This window comes from Balaenoptera musculus, chromosome 8 (assembly GCF_009873245.2).
Source record: "Balaenoptera musculus isolate JJ_BM4_2016_0621 chromosome 8, mBalMus1.pri.v3, whole genome shotgun sequence".
NCBI lineage: Eukaryota > Metazoa > Chordata > Mammalia > Artiodactyla > Balaenopteridae > Balaenoptera > Balaenoptera musculus.
Genome location: NC_045792.1, coordinates 70,043,308 through 70,059,424, shown reverse-complemented (window position 1 = coordinate 70,059,424; position 16,117 = coordinate 70,043,308). Strand labels below are relative to the sequence as shown.

Sequence of the window (16,117 nt, the reverse complement as noted above, 5' to 3'; positions counted from 1 at the left end):
TTTCTAGGAATTAATGGGACACAGATGTCATCTAATGATGTCTTCTTTGTAAGAGATTCCTGATTTCTCATGGCTTTCGAACCTCCCATCATAGCCTTGAAGACTCTTGACATTATCTTTCTCCTGGAGAAAGAAAGGGAGGCCAATCCCCCAGCCACAGGGTTATTACACGTTAAAGAAGCCCCAGCGAAGGTGTTTATAGGAAATGATTGCTGTTCAGAAGTTAATGGTCTGGTACCTTCAGCTCTCTGGAGATAAGTGCCTTAGAAATAAAAATAAAGTATACCTGAGATTTAAATTCTGGAGTCTCCACTGGTAACAGGGACAAACAGTGCTTTTCGTTGAGTGCAGTGCTTCGTGGTGTTCAAAGCGTCATTTCAGTCTACATAACCACCTTGTGAGACGAGAGTTCTTTTCACCTCATTTTGCAAAAATGGAAATTGAGGCCCAGAATAGTGACGTGACTCTCGGAGAGTCAGTAAGCTGCAGAGCTTTGTTGAGATCCTGTTATTCTGGGCTCATGGTCTATCCACCACCCCAGGATCTTCTTGGTTTGGGGGTTGCTCTTGGGGTTGAGAAGAGCAAAAGGCTCTTTCTGCCAGACCTTGGGACTTGCCGTGGGATGGTATCTCTGTGGCGAAGCCTAGGTTATGGAGTCCAGCTTCTCTCTCGGGCAAGTCATTAATCTCTCTGAGCCTCAGTTTCCTCTTTGACAAAACGGAGAAGGTAAAACTGGCTTTGCAAGGGTAAGTGAGATAATGCAGGCAAAGTGCCTGACATAGCAGGTGCTGGACAAATACAGCCTGGTCCCTCTGCTTGCTTGACCTTGTGTACCCGCCCCTAAGGGTTGGTGATTCTTGGCCTGGCGACCTACCTGTTGCAACAGCAATAGGGTCTTGCTGTGCTGCCGCTTCAGTCTGCTCCAGTTCCTGATGCTGACTGAGAGGCAGCTGAGGAGCCCATTAACCAAACTCACCTAAATTCAGACCCAGCAGAAAGGAGTGGCTTCTGAATTTATAACTTCTCTCTCTTACTACGTCTGACCGTGTTATATGCATTTGCTCCTGGAAATGTAGGAAGCAGAAGCAGCTCCTTTTGTAGATGGGTAAATTGAGGGACAGAGAAAATGACTTCCTGCCTAGGTTCACCTGACATGTCCTTGAGGAAGTTCGGAGTAGAATGAAGGTCACTTTCCTCCTGGGCTTCTCCAGACTGATTTTTGTGTGGTTCTGACTTCCTTTGTTCTTTTCAGAGGGGAGGCAATTGAGTTAAAACTCTAGCTCACTGTTTTGAACTTCAGCCCACACCCCTCCAGCAAAATAATCAGCATTCATGTAGCCCAAGTCAAGGAAAGAGAAGTCTTTGTTCAAATCATCCCACTGTACTTTGGGAATCAGGATAGCACAGAAACCTGGCAAACAGGCTTTTAAGGTAATAGATTTTATTGAATGACACTAAGAGTCTGCCTTCCCCTAGTGTGTGCAGTTTTTTGTCGCCTCTGCCAGCATCTGTGTGACTCATGTGCCTGAGGGCATGCTGCTGGGAACCAAGCCACCTTCACAGCTGCTCGGCTCAGGGGCACAGGCTCTTCTTCTCTTCTCTGGGGGAGGGCGCCGTTCTTGAGTAAAACCTGTCAGGAGTCTGGGGAGTTGAGGACAAATCAGTGTCTGCCCTGTCAGACTTTTAAGTGGGGAACACACCTGTAAGACGTAACTGGCTGAAGCAAATGTGCCAGAATGCCTACATCCAAGTGATTGTTGCTCCTTTCAGAGTTGTCTCTTCAGGAGGCTACACACATGCTCCACTGATGTTCCCACTGCTCAAAATAATGTGGTAAACGACCTCTAGAAGTTTCCATCAGAGCCAGCTTTTCAGCCAAGTGAGAAAATTGTTTTTGAGACATTTTTCATATCCTCGTTTTTGAATACCAAATGGTGTCCCAAGCGTGACCACCGTCGTTTTTTGGGTTTTTCTTGTTTTAAACCAGTTGAAATTCCACATAACTTCTAGTGATTTCCAGAAGTGATAGTCACCCTTGGAGGACCTAAGAGACCATTGCCCGTGCTGAAGAGATTCAGAGGAACATCCTCTGAATGCAGATCTTGTTACTTGGCCAAGTGGGTAGCTGTGTGCGCCTTGTTCTTTCAAAGAGTCAGGTCAGGGACTGCTAGGTAATGGTTGAGTCTTTTGCTTGAGTGGGGAGTCCTGGTGAAGACACGCTCCCCGTTTGTAGAGACGACATGGTCCCCTCTCTGGGGCAGATTTAGTTTGGACTTTAGTCCTGTCTCCTAATAAGGCAGCTTTCTCTGGATGTTGCTGAGTAGAGGTCTCTATAGTCGTGGAGAATGAAGTTGTCTTCATATGTTTCTCCCTGTCCCCACCCCCCCACCCGCGTCCCATCCCTCACTAATGTTCAGTGTTGGGGCCACAAACAGTCCTTTTCCAGCTGAAATCTGTTCATACCTGGCTCTCTAGGTGGTAGTCGTACCTTCTTTCCTCACCTACCCCAGGCTGCAAGGAAGTCATCTTTCTTCCTGCACTTGTGGCTAGAGGAGCTCCCCGGCCAGCCAGCATCCCAGCAGCTAGTGTAGGGAGGGGACATGGGGTTAGAATACAGGAAGATGACTACAGTTAGAGCTCAAGATTGTAAAGTGCAGAAATGGCAAAAGTGGTGGGCATCTGTCCTGGATTTCCTGAGCAATCACAAATCCAGATAGTCTCTCTTTGTCCCACAGAGTAGTGATGGCATATCTAGTTGATGGAATGTGATGCAGTCATTTAAAATGACATGGATGAGTTTAAAAGAAAAGAGAGGGACCTCCCTGGTGGTCCAGTGGTCAAGACTCCATGCTCCCAATGCAGGGGGCGTGGGTTCAATCCCTGGTCAGGGTACTAGATCCCCCATGCCGCACCTAAGGGCCCACATGCTGCAACTAAAGATCCCACATGCCGCAACTAAGACCCAGTGCAGCCAAATAAATAAATAAATATTTTTTAAAGAAAGGAGAAGATGTTTATATTACAATAAGTTTAAAAATCAAGATGCAAAATCATAAACACAGTATGATCACAGTTATATAAAAACAAAAAAGCACACATTTCCCCCCCCCCAAAAAAAAACAGGCATATAAAAAAGAATGAAAGTAAATATACCAAGTATTAAAAATGACTTTCCTGTGGGTAACAGGACTATGGTGATTTTTTTCTTTCGTTTTAGCTTTTTTCTTATATTTCTCAAGTATTCTGTAATAACCCTCATATCAGTGTCTTAAATGGGAGCCAATTAAACTTGATAAAATCCCAAGCAAACCTTTCTTACTGTTGGACTTTGTGTCCTGAATTTTGGCTTAGAGATACAGCTGCCATGACTGAGATAATCTGAGAACTCTTCTTCCTTGTCTCAACCTCTGTAAATCTGAAGTCAGGCAAGACCAGGTTCCAGGAAGACGTTTCGGGCATAGTTCTGTCTGGAGGCAGGGGCTGGACAAGGCAGCCTCTCAGAGCCCCTTCCCACCCCCGGTTGGCGATTATCTCTGCGGCACACAGCCTCTGCCAACAGTGAGCGGGCTCTAAGTGTGGTGACATTCTCTGAGTGGGGAGCAGTAACAAAAGTCTGGCTGGGATGGAGGCCGGGGGCGGGGAATCTGGAGTAAGTGCCTGAGCTGACAAGGAGCCAGTGATCTTTCTGCCTGGTGGGACTTGCACCTCCAGCTGCCAAGCATCCGGCAGGGCCCAGCCCCTTGGAAAGCTGGTGCCCGCTGCAGTGGTCCTGCTGCTGGTACAGCTCAGAGAGCACGGGGGTCACAGCTACTTCCGCGAAGGACTTCCCTAATGGTACAGGGTGTCAGGTCTCTGTCTTGGGGTGTGGGAAGGATCACTTATCCTTTGGGCAGCAGTGGTTTTGAAGGAAGCAGCATGTCTCCAGGGTGGAAACTAGGATTTTCCCTCGTAGCACCTGTGTAAAAGTGAGCCCGGCAAACAGACATCCAGAGCGTGTCTTCCTCAGATGTGTCTTGCCTGGATCCTCCGCCTCCATCTCCATCTCCTCAGGGCCCTGGCCCAGGCCTCCAAATCAGATTTTCTCCACTCCTCAAGCCAAAAGCCTCAGTTTACTGCAGCTACCTGGATCCTGTTGCCCATCAGAGCAGCAGACAACCCAGCCATAGAATGCTGGGACTTAACACTTTGAGGAAGGCTTACAGATCCTAGAGTTAGCAGGGTCTGGGAATCAAGCATTGAGCTGTTTAAGGATAGGGATTGCATTGTGTGGAGTCATCTGCTGCCGCTGCTGCTTTGAAAGACTGGCAAATGCTGGGGCTCCGTGGAAGCAGGTAAGAAGGGTTCTCTGTGATGGCTCTTAAGTGCTATACCATGATGTTCCCAGGGCACTGGCCCTCCCAGGGCAGGTGGACCTTCTTGGTGGGACGCATGATGTTGCTGGAGGCTGACGGGGACACATCAAGGGGAACTTCACTGGGGATGCAGGCGTGCTTCATTTCTTCCTGCTCTCCAGGCATGGCACAAGGGGTTAATATCTTCAATGGCTCTATTTTGGGGCTAATGGGGTGTTCCTAGAATAAGACTCTTTGTTGAGTAAACTATTTTGGGAGGCAAGCCCCACTGGCATTTATGTAAGCGATTCTGTGTATCTGGGGGTGTGGATGTGTGCGCAAGTGGTTTCTTGTTACTCACTAGAAACAGCTTCTTTTGGGAGCCAGGGGAAATGGAGGTGTGAGTGTGTGTGTGTGTGTGTGTGTGTGTGTGTAAGGAGTGTGGATTGCTTTTGCTGTGAAGAGTGGGGTAAACCGTGTGTGCCCATCTGATGGGGCAGTTGCCACAGACACCCGAGTAAGAAAATAAAGGTGGGGACCTTGGGACAGCAGGCGCAGTGACCTGGCCCCTTCGTGGGGTGTCAGGCTGTGGAGATTGCCCATCTGTCATGCTCTTGATTCCCTGAAGCACGTGGGTAGGCTGGGTGTCGTGGCCCTCTAACGGCAGTCTGGAGTTAGGTGGTGTCTAGAAGATCTGTCCTGGGCTGTTTAAGGTCCATCAACCAGTTTAACCTGAAATAAATCTCAGATTCCACTTCCCATTGCAGCCTGGCCACTTATACACTGGATTCCCTTCTGTCTCCCCACAGGCCAAATCCACATATGTCGAAGCAAGAAGGAAACCAAAGACCGTCCAGCATGGTCAGTGAAACGTCCACAGCCGGGACCACTTCTACCATGGAGGCCAAGCCTGGCCCCAAGGTGAGCTCTTGGCCACTTCCCCTCTTCTGTATTTTGCCAGGCCCCTTTGTAGCCAGAAACCTATTTGATCTTCACCATAGTTTTGTGAGGGAAACATGTAATAAGTATTCTCCCCAAATGACAGATCAGGAAATTGAGGCCAATTGCGGTTATGTCACACGTCCAAGAAAACAGGTGATTGCTGACAGAACCAGGACTGACATCTACGGCCTTGGCCGCATTCTTCATTTTCCTGTCATGTCTTTGGAGGGCCACACCTCTGTTCACATGTGTGTCAAAGACCGCATGGTGAGATTCACAACAGAAGGGCCCAGAGGTTTCTGTGCCCACGATATGGAAGCACTGACTGAGGAGCAGGGAAGAGAACCAGCATTGTAGAGAAGGGGAGGGTGCTGAGGAGTGAACCAGATAGGAGGGGTAAATATCTGGAAATGGGCAAATTCTGTGACCAGAATGTAGCATTGCTCCAGAAAGCCATAGGACATATTAGGGCCAGCAGCTGCTGGTGAAAGTTGATTGAAAAATCCCTTTACGTTTTTTTTCCTCTGTGACCCAAACAGGAAGCTTGCTAGCTCTTGGACCCACCTTTTAATTAGGATGCTGCGGCCATGTGCACGCCCATTCTCTGTCTTCTTGCTGTTCTTTTGATTAGAGGGCACTGCTGCGTAGATGGAGGCACAGGGAGCCTACAGCCCTCCTATCATGCAAGTGCTTTTTGGGCCTCCCCAAATCCCCCCTGCTGCTAGAGTTCAAGTCTGCTCTTTCCTAGATCATAAAGTCCAGCAGTAAAGTCCACAGCTTTGGGAAGAGGGACCAAGCCATTCGGAGGAACCCCAATGTTCCGGTGGTGGTGAGGGGCTGGTTGCACAAGCAGGTGAGGAGACTGAGGAGGGAGGGGTGGCAGGGAGGTAGTTCTTGCTGAATTCCTTCCTTACCCTGGCCCCCGGGAACTGGGAACAGGCTCATAATAAGCTTTCTGTTCCTGAGTTTGTCTGAGGCCAGTAGATTCTGCCCACTGTGCTAAGCGACTTGCTGTTCGTTTTTGTGAGTCGGCAGTCTGCTCAATGGCTGCAGTTTCCTTCCCCAAACCCACTTAACCGCTTTGGTTCCCAGTGCTCTTGGCTGTCCTGGGACTCGGGCCCAAGTGTGGGTGGGTCAGTATGAATCCAGCCTTACCGCCAATCCTCTGCCAGCACTTGCCTTCCTGGTGCGAAAGAGCCTTTGTTATCATTTGCCTGAAAAATCCCATCTTTTCCTTTCCCCCAGTCTAACACACATACCTAGCATCCTAGCACCTCAGATTCCAAATCAGCCAAACTCAGCTCATTGTCTCCTGACCCCTTACCTGTCTTTTTCCCCTAACCTGTTTTTTTCTGGATCTTGGTGGGGTACCACCATTTTCCTAGGCACCCAGGTTAGAAACTTCAGCACCATCACCAACCAGCTGCTCCTCCTCGCACAGGCCATCCTTCATCTCTAGCTTCACTGCACTTCACCACAACTTCACCAGAGGCGGTTGTTCTGCCTCTGGTCCTCTGGCCTTGGATAGGCTGTGAGCTCCCAGGGTCAGAGAACACGTCCCTTTTGTCTCCTTCCTTCCCTTCTTGCCATCCATCCATTCATCTACCCACCCACCCACCAAGTGCCTGCCATGTTCTAAGTGCTCTCACAGCAAGGACAAAGAGATAAGTAACATGTGGTTCCTGCCCTTGAGGAACTCATGTCACAGTCTGCAGGGGGAAACATAGAAACACCTCTCACGTGTCACGTCATCACCCAGCACAGTCTCTCACATAGCACGTTATCCAAAAACACACAAATTCTGAGAGCAATGATGTACATTTTTACTAAAGGCTTTGTGGGAAAACAGAGGAAGACATCACCTTTCACACCACACAGAATAAATTCCTAAATGTCCCCTTGAAATCTCTCCCCCCAGTTCTGCTCCGCATGGCAGCTCCCACAGCTCTCCAGCCTCTTCTGGCCGATACTCCTCTGGCACCACCCTCTCTTAATGATTCCCTCTTCCCTCACAGCTCTGTTCTCATTCCCTTTTCTTACCTGAGTAATCTAACCCTCTGACTTTTTCCACTTGCATCCCCGTCTCCGTTAAACAAAACTCCTTTGAAATGTGGAGGTAGAGGGAAGGTATTGTAAATAATCCTTCTCCCCAACAGACACCCCCTGGCCCAGGCCCCTCGGCTCCTTGGCTGTGCTGTAGCTGTAACCAAGGTCTGTGTACAGTGCTGTGGGCACACAGCAGAGAGAATGTAGCTATGCTTGGGGGAATCCTGAAAGGCTTTCCAGAGGAAGTGACATTTGAAGCAGATGTGGAAGGATGGAGAAGAGCTTTTCAAACAAAGCAAGTATCATACGCCAGATCACCTGGTCAATGCAGAAGATAAAACCAAGAAATGCAGGAGCTTAGCAAGTTTTTAACACTTTAGTAAATGGAGAATGAATAAAAATTTTTAAAATTTAAGCCTGTCAAAAACTTTTGCAGAAGGAAGACAATTTTAACAGCTAAAAATGGCTCTGGAATTTTCCTAGGTTTGGGAGAAAAGTGACCCTAAAACTACTATTTTCCTACCCTACCCATATTTTTAAAAAATTTTCACAAGAAAATCCAGGTTTTTTTCTGTTGAAAGGAAGGAAAAACACAGCAAAATCAGTCCTTTGTGGTAGATAGCTGAACTTAGTCAAATGAGAACTTTGCCTCATTGATTAATTAGCTAACTTAAACTCTCTGTTTCATACTATGTAAACCAATTTTCTAATCAGTATAAGTGAAGGTATTTTACAGTGTAGCACCTGAATCAGTGAATGAAGGAAGGAAGGAAGGAAGGAATAAATAAATAAATAACTTCCCTTTTGTTAAAAACTGATTTCTTTCTTAACGGATGAACTGTATTTTTGGGTTTTTTGGCCACACGGCGCGACATGTGAGAGTTCCCCAACCAGGGATCGAACCTGCGCCCCTTTTAGTGGAAGCGTGGAATCTTAACCACTGGACTGCCAGGGAAGCCCGAGAACTGTATTTTTGAATTCATATCTTCCTTTCTAATAGGAGGATGCTTATGATATATTAGTCTGTTTATAGGAAACAAAACTTCCTGGGGATAAGCCATCATTGGATCTAAATTTTAATGTCCTATTCAAAGAATGGCTATGCAGTAAAAACTTATTAATTTATTGAAAGAAAGGGTGAATATGGGCAAGTCTCGGTTCCAGAATCAGGTTGTACATGACTGGGGAGGGGGAACGGTATGCTCAGATATTGCCCTGATTAGTTTCCTTTGCTTTGCAGGACAGTTCTGGGATGAGGCTGTGGAAAAGGAGGTGGTTTGTGCTGGCTGATTATTGCTTGTTTTACTATAAAGGTGAGCTGAGGCTCAGGCCACCAAGGGGTCTTTGTGCCAGAGGGGGTGGTGAGGTGATGCAAATGGTGGTCTTCTCAAATCCAGTGCATGGACCAGTGGCCTGAGCTAATTGATAACCTGTTAACCTGCCAAAGTGTTCACTTTTACATATGTGCATGGTTGGTGATTTCATTTTTACCAGTCCCAGCACTGGAAGTGCCACTTGTTGAGTTAAAATAATAGAATCTGGTTTGCCTTCTACTTAAGGTCTCAAGATCTGGAGGTTTTCCAGCTTCTGCCTCACTTGGGGCACAGGCACACCTTTGATTCAATCGGGAGAGATGGGAAGTATAGGTGAACATTATATTTTGTAACCTGTTATCTGGATTTATCCCCTGTTATTGGATGGGCAACTGGTGAATTAAATTGGCCATATGAACATTTGTGGAGCCCCAGTACATAGAATTAGGGGCTGTGCAAAGGTGAGAAGGAAGTAAGGCTCAAAATATGGAGGAAGAGATAGTCTAATTTTAAGACAAGACTAGGCTTTGGAAGACATCCAAAGTGCTTAGGCAGTTCAAGAGGAACAAGAAGCCAATTCCATATTGGAGAACTTGGGCAGGCTCCTTAGAAGAATTAGGGCTCGAGTTGGGCTTTTTAGGATGGGTAGAGCTTTGCCCATGTGTAGGGGGAAGATGGGCATTTAGGCAGAAGAAACAACTTGATTAAAGTTCTAGAAGCAGAAGAAAGTGGAATGACAGACCTGCAAAGCCAGAGTGAGTCTTGCACGGAGCACACACTAGGAGATAAGGCTCAGGAGGTGGATAAGAGCCAAAATGCAAAAGGGCTGTGACCCTAGACAGAGGAAGTTGGGCTTCATTCTGTTTCCAGTGGACAGTCAGCAAGTGCCTTTGGGTGGGAGAGCAGTGGGACCAATTCTGTCATTAGGAAGTTACCTCTGGTAACGAAGACGGTTTGGGGGAGGAAGAGAATAGACATCAAAGGTAGGATATTTCACACCTGCTCTAACGTCGCCTATGAGGTGTGTACCACCCAGAATTCCCTTCCCCATCCTTTACAGAAGTTTAAATGTCACCTTCTGAAGCCTTCTCCACTTCCCCAGGCTGTGTGCCACTCCTGTCTGTGTGTTCCTGCAGCACCTGGTATGCCTCTGTATTTCAGGAGTTAGCAGGTCGAGCAGAGCGTGTTTACATGCCTGTCCCCGTCCTCGGGGAGAGGGCCCTGTCTGATTCACCTGTGTAGTTCCAGCACTAGCACAAAGGTCCCCAGAGCATCTGAATGGGCGATCCGTGATTGCAGTCATCCTGGGAGAGATGAGGAGCCTTGAACTAGGGCAGTGGGATGGACCAGCCCAAGGAAGGTGCCACAGAAGGTTATTGTGATATGTTTTTCCATTCAAAGACAGCCGAGAAGAAGTGGTCCTTGGGAGCATTCCTCTGCCCAGCTACGTGATCTCAACAGTGGCCCCCGAGGATCGCATAAGTCGCAAGTATTCCTTTAAGGTACTGCCCCCCGCTCCTCCAGTGCAGCAATTCCATCCTAAGAAACGTTGTGTTCCCCAAAATGGCTTCACAAAAGCAGTTGTTTCTGTTGGGGGGTTGAGGGGAAGAAGTTAAGAGGTTGAGCGTTTCAGACTCGTGTTAACAAAGTCATAAATTCTTTAAACAAGAGTAATATCACATCACGGTACTTTCATTTGTATCTGAGCTTTTGAGTCCCCCAGCCTTGCTTAAGTATTTAGACCCCTCTTTTCCTGTCGCTATTTCTGTGACTAGTATCAGCACAGCCCTTCTCATGCTTTCTTACCGCTGTCACTGTCCCCGGTGACTCCAGAGTTGCTGTGGGTTGAAGGTTCTGGATCCTCCTTCGCTTCATGTTGCGTGATATGGTATTGCCTTATTTCTGTAAAACCTTTTTGTGACTGAGAACTACTTTTATCCGTGTTACCTCATTTGATGCTTGTGGGGAGCCTGTGAGGTCAGGATCATTAGCTTCATTTTATAGATTAGGAACACGAGGATCAGAGAGCTGAAAAAACTTGCCCACAGTCCCAAAGTTGGAAGATGATGGAGGTAGATCTCCACCCTGAACTCTGTCCTCTTTCAGTTGCATTACAGGGAAGGAGGACAATTTCTTTCTCTTCTTCTCTGCTTTTCTTCCGTGTCTTACTCTGGTCACCCGTATACACATTGCAGGAGGTGGGAGGTGGTTACAATTAATGTTTATTGCTATCATTTTAGGAATACTGTTCTGTTAAATTGTTGAGAGCCTCTGTTGCTTATTGTTGGCTCTGAAAACATTTTGTTCGATGGGTGTCACACTGGTCTTTTGCAGCCTGAAAGCCTTCCTCAGAAAAACCTTCCTTTCTAGGGTTTAGTGTTGCTACTGGGCAAACAATTGGGATAACACTGTTGCATGTGAATTTGGGGGGTGGGGGGACAGCGTTTGGGATATCCTCAGAGTAACTGATTATAATAACTATATATAGTTCATCTTAATAGTTCGTTGGGAGGTGTGAAAATACAGTCTAGGAAAACATCTTTTATGTGTCGTACATTCTTTTTTTTTTTTTTTTTTTTAAATAGGCTTCACCAAGAGTGTTCCCTAAATATTTTTTCTGGGAGACAGAAGGCATGCATGTTTGGGGGGATGATTGGGGTCTTCAGGGTCTGAGAAGGGAGAAAAGCTATTGCAGACAGAACGGGTGATGTTCAGGTGGTTCTCCAGACAGGGCTGTGGTTTCCTGAGTGTGAAAGAGTTCCCTTCCCTTTGGGTTGCAGTGTCATTCTTTTAGGAACCTGAGGATGGGCCCTGGGACAGTTCAGGATCCATGTTCTTGGGCATACTGAGGAGTGTGCAGTATTTTGTGTGCTGGGCCTTATGCTTGCCTCCGATGTCAGTTCTTCTCAGTTTGCAGAGCTGAAATTCTCTGACTGTTGCTAGGGCACCTTGCCTGAGATTGTTCAGAGTATCTGTAGTGGTGCATAGGCAGAGCCTAGAGGGTTATGTGGTCCTCTCTTGTCTGTCTTCTCTAACTGTACCCGCAGCCAGGCAGCTCCTAGGCATTGTCAGGGAGCCAGGGTGCTAGATGTGCCCTGAGGCTCCGCTAGGTCTGCAGGATGAGCCAAGCAGGGCTCTCAACCCCCACCCCCCTTGAGCTTTAGTCACAGCCTGGAATGCCCTGAAGAGTTCCCCAACTCTTACTTACTTGTCCTTCAGGTGTCTGCTCAGGGGCCACCTCCTCTAGGAAGCGTTCCTTAAGTCCTCCGGATGGGTTAGGTACTTTTCTTCTGAACATCCACGGGCCTGGTATCACTGCACTATAGATGATTGATTACCCATTCAGAGCTTTCTCCAGGAAAACTAGCCATCAGCTAGTTCTGCCAGGGTAGATGGGGCTAGTGCCATTCTGCAAACAGATACCATGGAGCAGTCATTTGTAGTAGGAGTTGTGGTGAATGACACTCCTTATACTTCCCAAGTTAAGGTCGGTTTAGGCTTACTTCTGTTTCATGTTTAGTCCTCTGTAAGTCAGTGATTGTTCAGTGAATCACCTTAGCTTACTCAAGTAAATGCCTGCCCCAGAAGCCGCTGTGGAACCCTTAGCTGAAGGCCGAGTTTGCCTGGACTCCCTTGGCACTGGGCTGGATGGATTCAGATATGTGAATGTCACAAGCAGGCCCGTATTTAATAACGTTTTTGGACCTGGATGTTAGGCATGTGAGTGGAGAAGCGAATGCTGACAGTTCATCTGAGAGGTTTTATCCATGACCATTGGTGATTTTAGAAACATGTCATTTTCCAGATTCTGTTTAGTTCTCTCATTTTGCTTTCTCTGACTGGTCCTTGCATGGCATCTGTCTGTCATTCTGGATCCAGATTATCAGACTAGTGATCTGTATCAGACTCATTTCTGGATAGAGCCTGAGAGCACTGTACAGAGAAGCTTGGACTCAGAGTCAGATATTCCTAGGTGTGAATCATGCCTCCAACTTTTCATTCATTCAAAAAATATTTACTGGGCACCTACTATGCACCAGGCACTGTTCCTGGGGATATAGTAGTGAACAAAATAGACAGAGTCCCTGCTCTCATCGAGTTTAGATTCTGCAGGGAAGAGAAAGATGATAAACAAGCATGTAAAATAAAGAATGCCAGGTAATAGGTGCTGTGAAGAATCTGTGACCAAGCGTGGAAATCTAGGAAAGTTACTTAACTTCTCAGAGCTTCACTTACCACATCTGTAAAAGAGATTCTGTTCCTTCCTTATAAGGCTGTTGGGATTAAAATGAAATTAAAGTCATGGAAGTACCTAGGAGACACATAGTAGGCACTCTGTAAATCTTCCTATTTCCACATCATTTTCCTATGTGGATTTGGTGAGCTTTTTCCTTGCAAATTTAAAGGACCTTGCTTATCAGAGCGCAAGGGGGAAAACCTCTTGTTCGCAGTCCATTGCGGTTGCTTTTCCCAGTACCTGTGGAACATGTGAAAGCACCTTGAAGCTTCCTGACGTATAGTAGGTGTGCCAGGGTCTTCAGTCAAGTGTTAGACTGCTCAGCTGAACTTTGTATTGCCTCTTTGGCGAGACAAAAGAGCAGCTTCCTTGGTGGGCGTACATCATGTTTCATGCCCAAGCAGGAAGCAGAGTGAATATCTGCACCGAGCTGCCTGCTGTTGAGCAGCTGATTTTTGAATCAGTTCCAGTCAGCAGGTGCTTCAGAAGAACCAAAACAGGGATTCCCGAGCCTCTGCTTCTATGGAATGAGGGTTTTTTAAAAAAAATCTCTTTCTCAAATAAACCTTGAATTGACTGTGTGCCCCTCCCTAAGTGGGAGTAAGATAAGTAGGAAACAGGTACAGCTGCGGGGCTTTTTCTGTGGGGAACAGACACAGCTGTTCCTAGGCCTGGCTTCACCAAGAAAAGGGAATCCAGCCCGTGACGTTTTTTCCAGGTGTGGAAATAAGCTGGGTGGTGCGTGGGCTTTTAGTCTGGAAGAAGGGAGAATCTGGCTGGGGCGTCTCTGGTTTTTGCTCCTGGAAGTGAGATGCGCACTAACCTCTCTGACGTGGGTTTCCGTCTTCTCCTTCCAGGCCGTGCACATGGGGATGCGAGCACTCATCTATAATAGCTCCACCCGGGGCTCTCAGGCCGAGCAGTCGGGCATGAGGACCTACTACTTCAGTGCCGACACCCAGGAGGACATGAACGCTTGGGTCAGGGCCATGAACCAGGCTGCACAGGTGCTATCTCGATCGTCACTGAAGAGGTCAGTCCCCATGGAGGGTCCCTGCCAGAGCGCTCCCTACACAGGTGGGGGAACCCAAGTAAGAACTCTTGGATGCCCAGAATTCCACCGTTCGCTCACTCGTATTAAGCATTGCCCTCTCTTTGAAGTCCTTTTAAATGGTGACTTCTTCCAGGAGGAGACTGTTTACAGAGCCTACACATGCTGCAGGCAGAGCTGGAAGGTCCCCTAGGAATTATCTAGTCCACTGTCCTCATTAAACAGAGAAACAGGAAGGGCTGGGAGGGTGAAATGACTGCCTGGGATACACAGCCTTGGTACCTGGTTGTACGTTTCTCAGTCTTTCTCCTCTTGTGTGTGGTGGAAGGGAAAACCTTGGGGCTAAGACTGGGGAGGAGGGAGCGGACAGACAAGAAAGATCTTGCAAACTGGAAACATGCCACCGACGGCCCACCTTGTTGTTGGGAGCTGACTTGGGAGCTGTCTTCCAGCTGCCTCTTCCCTCGAGTGGGCCAACCAGGGTACCATCAGGGATCTTGAAGTTCCTGAGTCTGTTGACTGTGGGTGATTCCCTGTGAGAAAGCAGAGGAGAAACATGAGTGGAGTCATGGGCTTGGAGAAGGTGGGGTAGCCCTGGAAAGTCAGGGTGCCTTTAGCCAGTCCTCATCTGACATGAGCCCCATTCTTCACTCTCTGGACACCGTGCCCTGCTTAGAGGCCTCTGACAAAGGTCTGTTAGTGAGGCCTCAAAACAAGAGTAGTGTCCTCCAGCAACCTAAAGACAGGATTCTTCAGTAACTGCAAATGGGTTTCACATGGATGTTTTTATATTGTCCACCTTTTCCAGCTCATGTGTATGTGATTTTTGGTGTTAGTGGTACTTCCTAGCTTCATGATATCTTTCCTGAGACTATCAGACCTTTGATATAGATAGTGACCTCCCTCAAGAGGCCAGGTTGGGGTCAGGCTCTACCCTTGGAGCTTCCTAGCAACTCAGTCAAGCATTTGTCATGCTGGGGGTTTTTTTTTTCTGTCTATTTTTCAGTATCCTAGGCTTCAGGTGGGAATCATCTTTGTATATTCTGCACGCCTGACATATAATAAGCTCTCAAGTGTCTGTTGAGTGAGTAAGTGAGAGATTGGAAGAATGAGTGAATATGTTGAACAGAACAGGACCAAAGACTGTCCTGGAAGTTTCCCCGTGGGCTCTGAATCAGTAACTCTTAACTACAGGTATTCAGTCAGGTTTGCCTCTGCTTCTTAGCATTGTCATCCAGCCTGAATTTTTCTGTTGTGTCCATAATGATGATATGAAAGTCTGTGCCATTAACCTGCAGGTACTCTGTTCAGAGTGACATTGGCATTTCCACCTTCATCCTAGGAGAAGGAAACTGGGCAGGTTTGACACAACTTACTCCTAGTTTACATGCTCACTGTTTCCTAGTTTTTGTTGTTCATTCTTTTTTTTTAAAAAATTTATTTATTTATTTATTTATTTATACACACATACATACATGTGTACAATCAATGAAGACATTCCCTGGCGGTCCAGTGGTTAAGACTCCACACTGCCAATGCAGGGGGCGCAGGTTTGATCCCTGGTCGGGGAACTAAGATCCCACATGCCACGTGGCGCAGCCAAAAGAAAAAAAAAATCAGCACAATAAAGGCAAGAAAAATTTTTAAAAAATGCAAAAAGTAAAGAGAAATATCCTTGGTCACCTTCCCAGGGTTACCTCTGTTACCAAGTTAACAGGGATCCTTTTAAACTATTTTCTATTCATATATGTGCGTATATGCGCTTATATAAATGTAGAGGGGTTTTTTGTGCTTTTTTTATAGCATGAATGATATTGATCTTGAAAATCATTCTGTATCAGTGTATATGGGCTACCTTTATTTTTGACTGTTGTATGGTACTTCATAAGGTAGAGGTACCATAATGTATTTAAGCATGTGCCATATCTTGGATAGTTTATTTTTTGTCCTCTTTTACTGTTGTAGGTAGTTGTGTAATGAAAAACTTTCTACAAGCCTCTGCATGTGTGAGGCTTTCAGATTGCCGGGTCAATATACAATGCATTTTTAATTTTAATCAATACCACCAAACTGCCCTTTAAAGAAAGCTGTATATTCCACTAGTGAGAGCGCTCATTTCCCCACATCTTTGCCAACAGTTGATATTATCAATCTTTTTCATTTTTGCTGAGCTGTGTGTAGATAAATGGTATCTGGT

The 16,117-nt window shown here is 46.8% G+C and overlaps 1 protein-coding gene across 10 annotated transcripts in view; it reads left to right on the top strand.

The window, feature by feature from the left end:
* Nucleotides 1-16,117, top strand: part of PLEKHA7 (pleckstrin homology domain containing A7) — a 213,268-nt gene that overhangs the window by 137,880 nt on the left and 59,271 nt on the right. For 8 of the 10 annotated variants that reach the window (XM_036859553.1, XM_036859555.1, XM_036859554.1 and 5 more), the window contains 5 exons: nt 5,141-5,252; nt 6,022-6,126; nt 8,560-8,632; nt 10,034-10,134; nt 13,727-13,902. In XM_036859553.1, coding sequence (XP_036715448.1) covers nt 5,141-5,252; nt 6,022-6,126; nt 8,560-8,632; nt 10,034-10,134; nt 13,727-13,902 — 567 coding nt within the window. Of the gene's footprint in view, nt 1-5,140; nt 5,253-6,021; nt 6,127-7,470; nt 7,615-8,559; nt 8,633-10,033; nt 10,135-13,726; nt 13,903-16,117 lie in introns of those variants that run through there. The other 2 variants (XM_036859560.1, XM_036859562.1) reach the window with 2 other exon arrangements.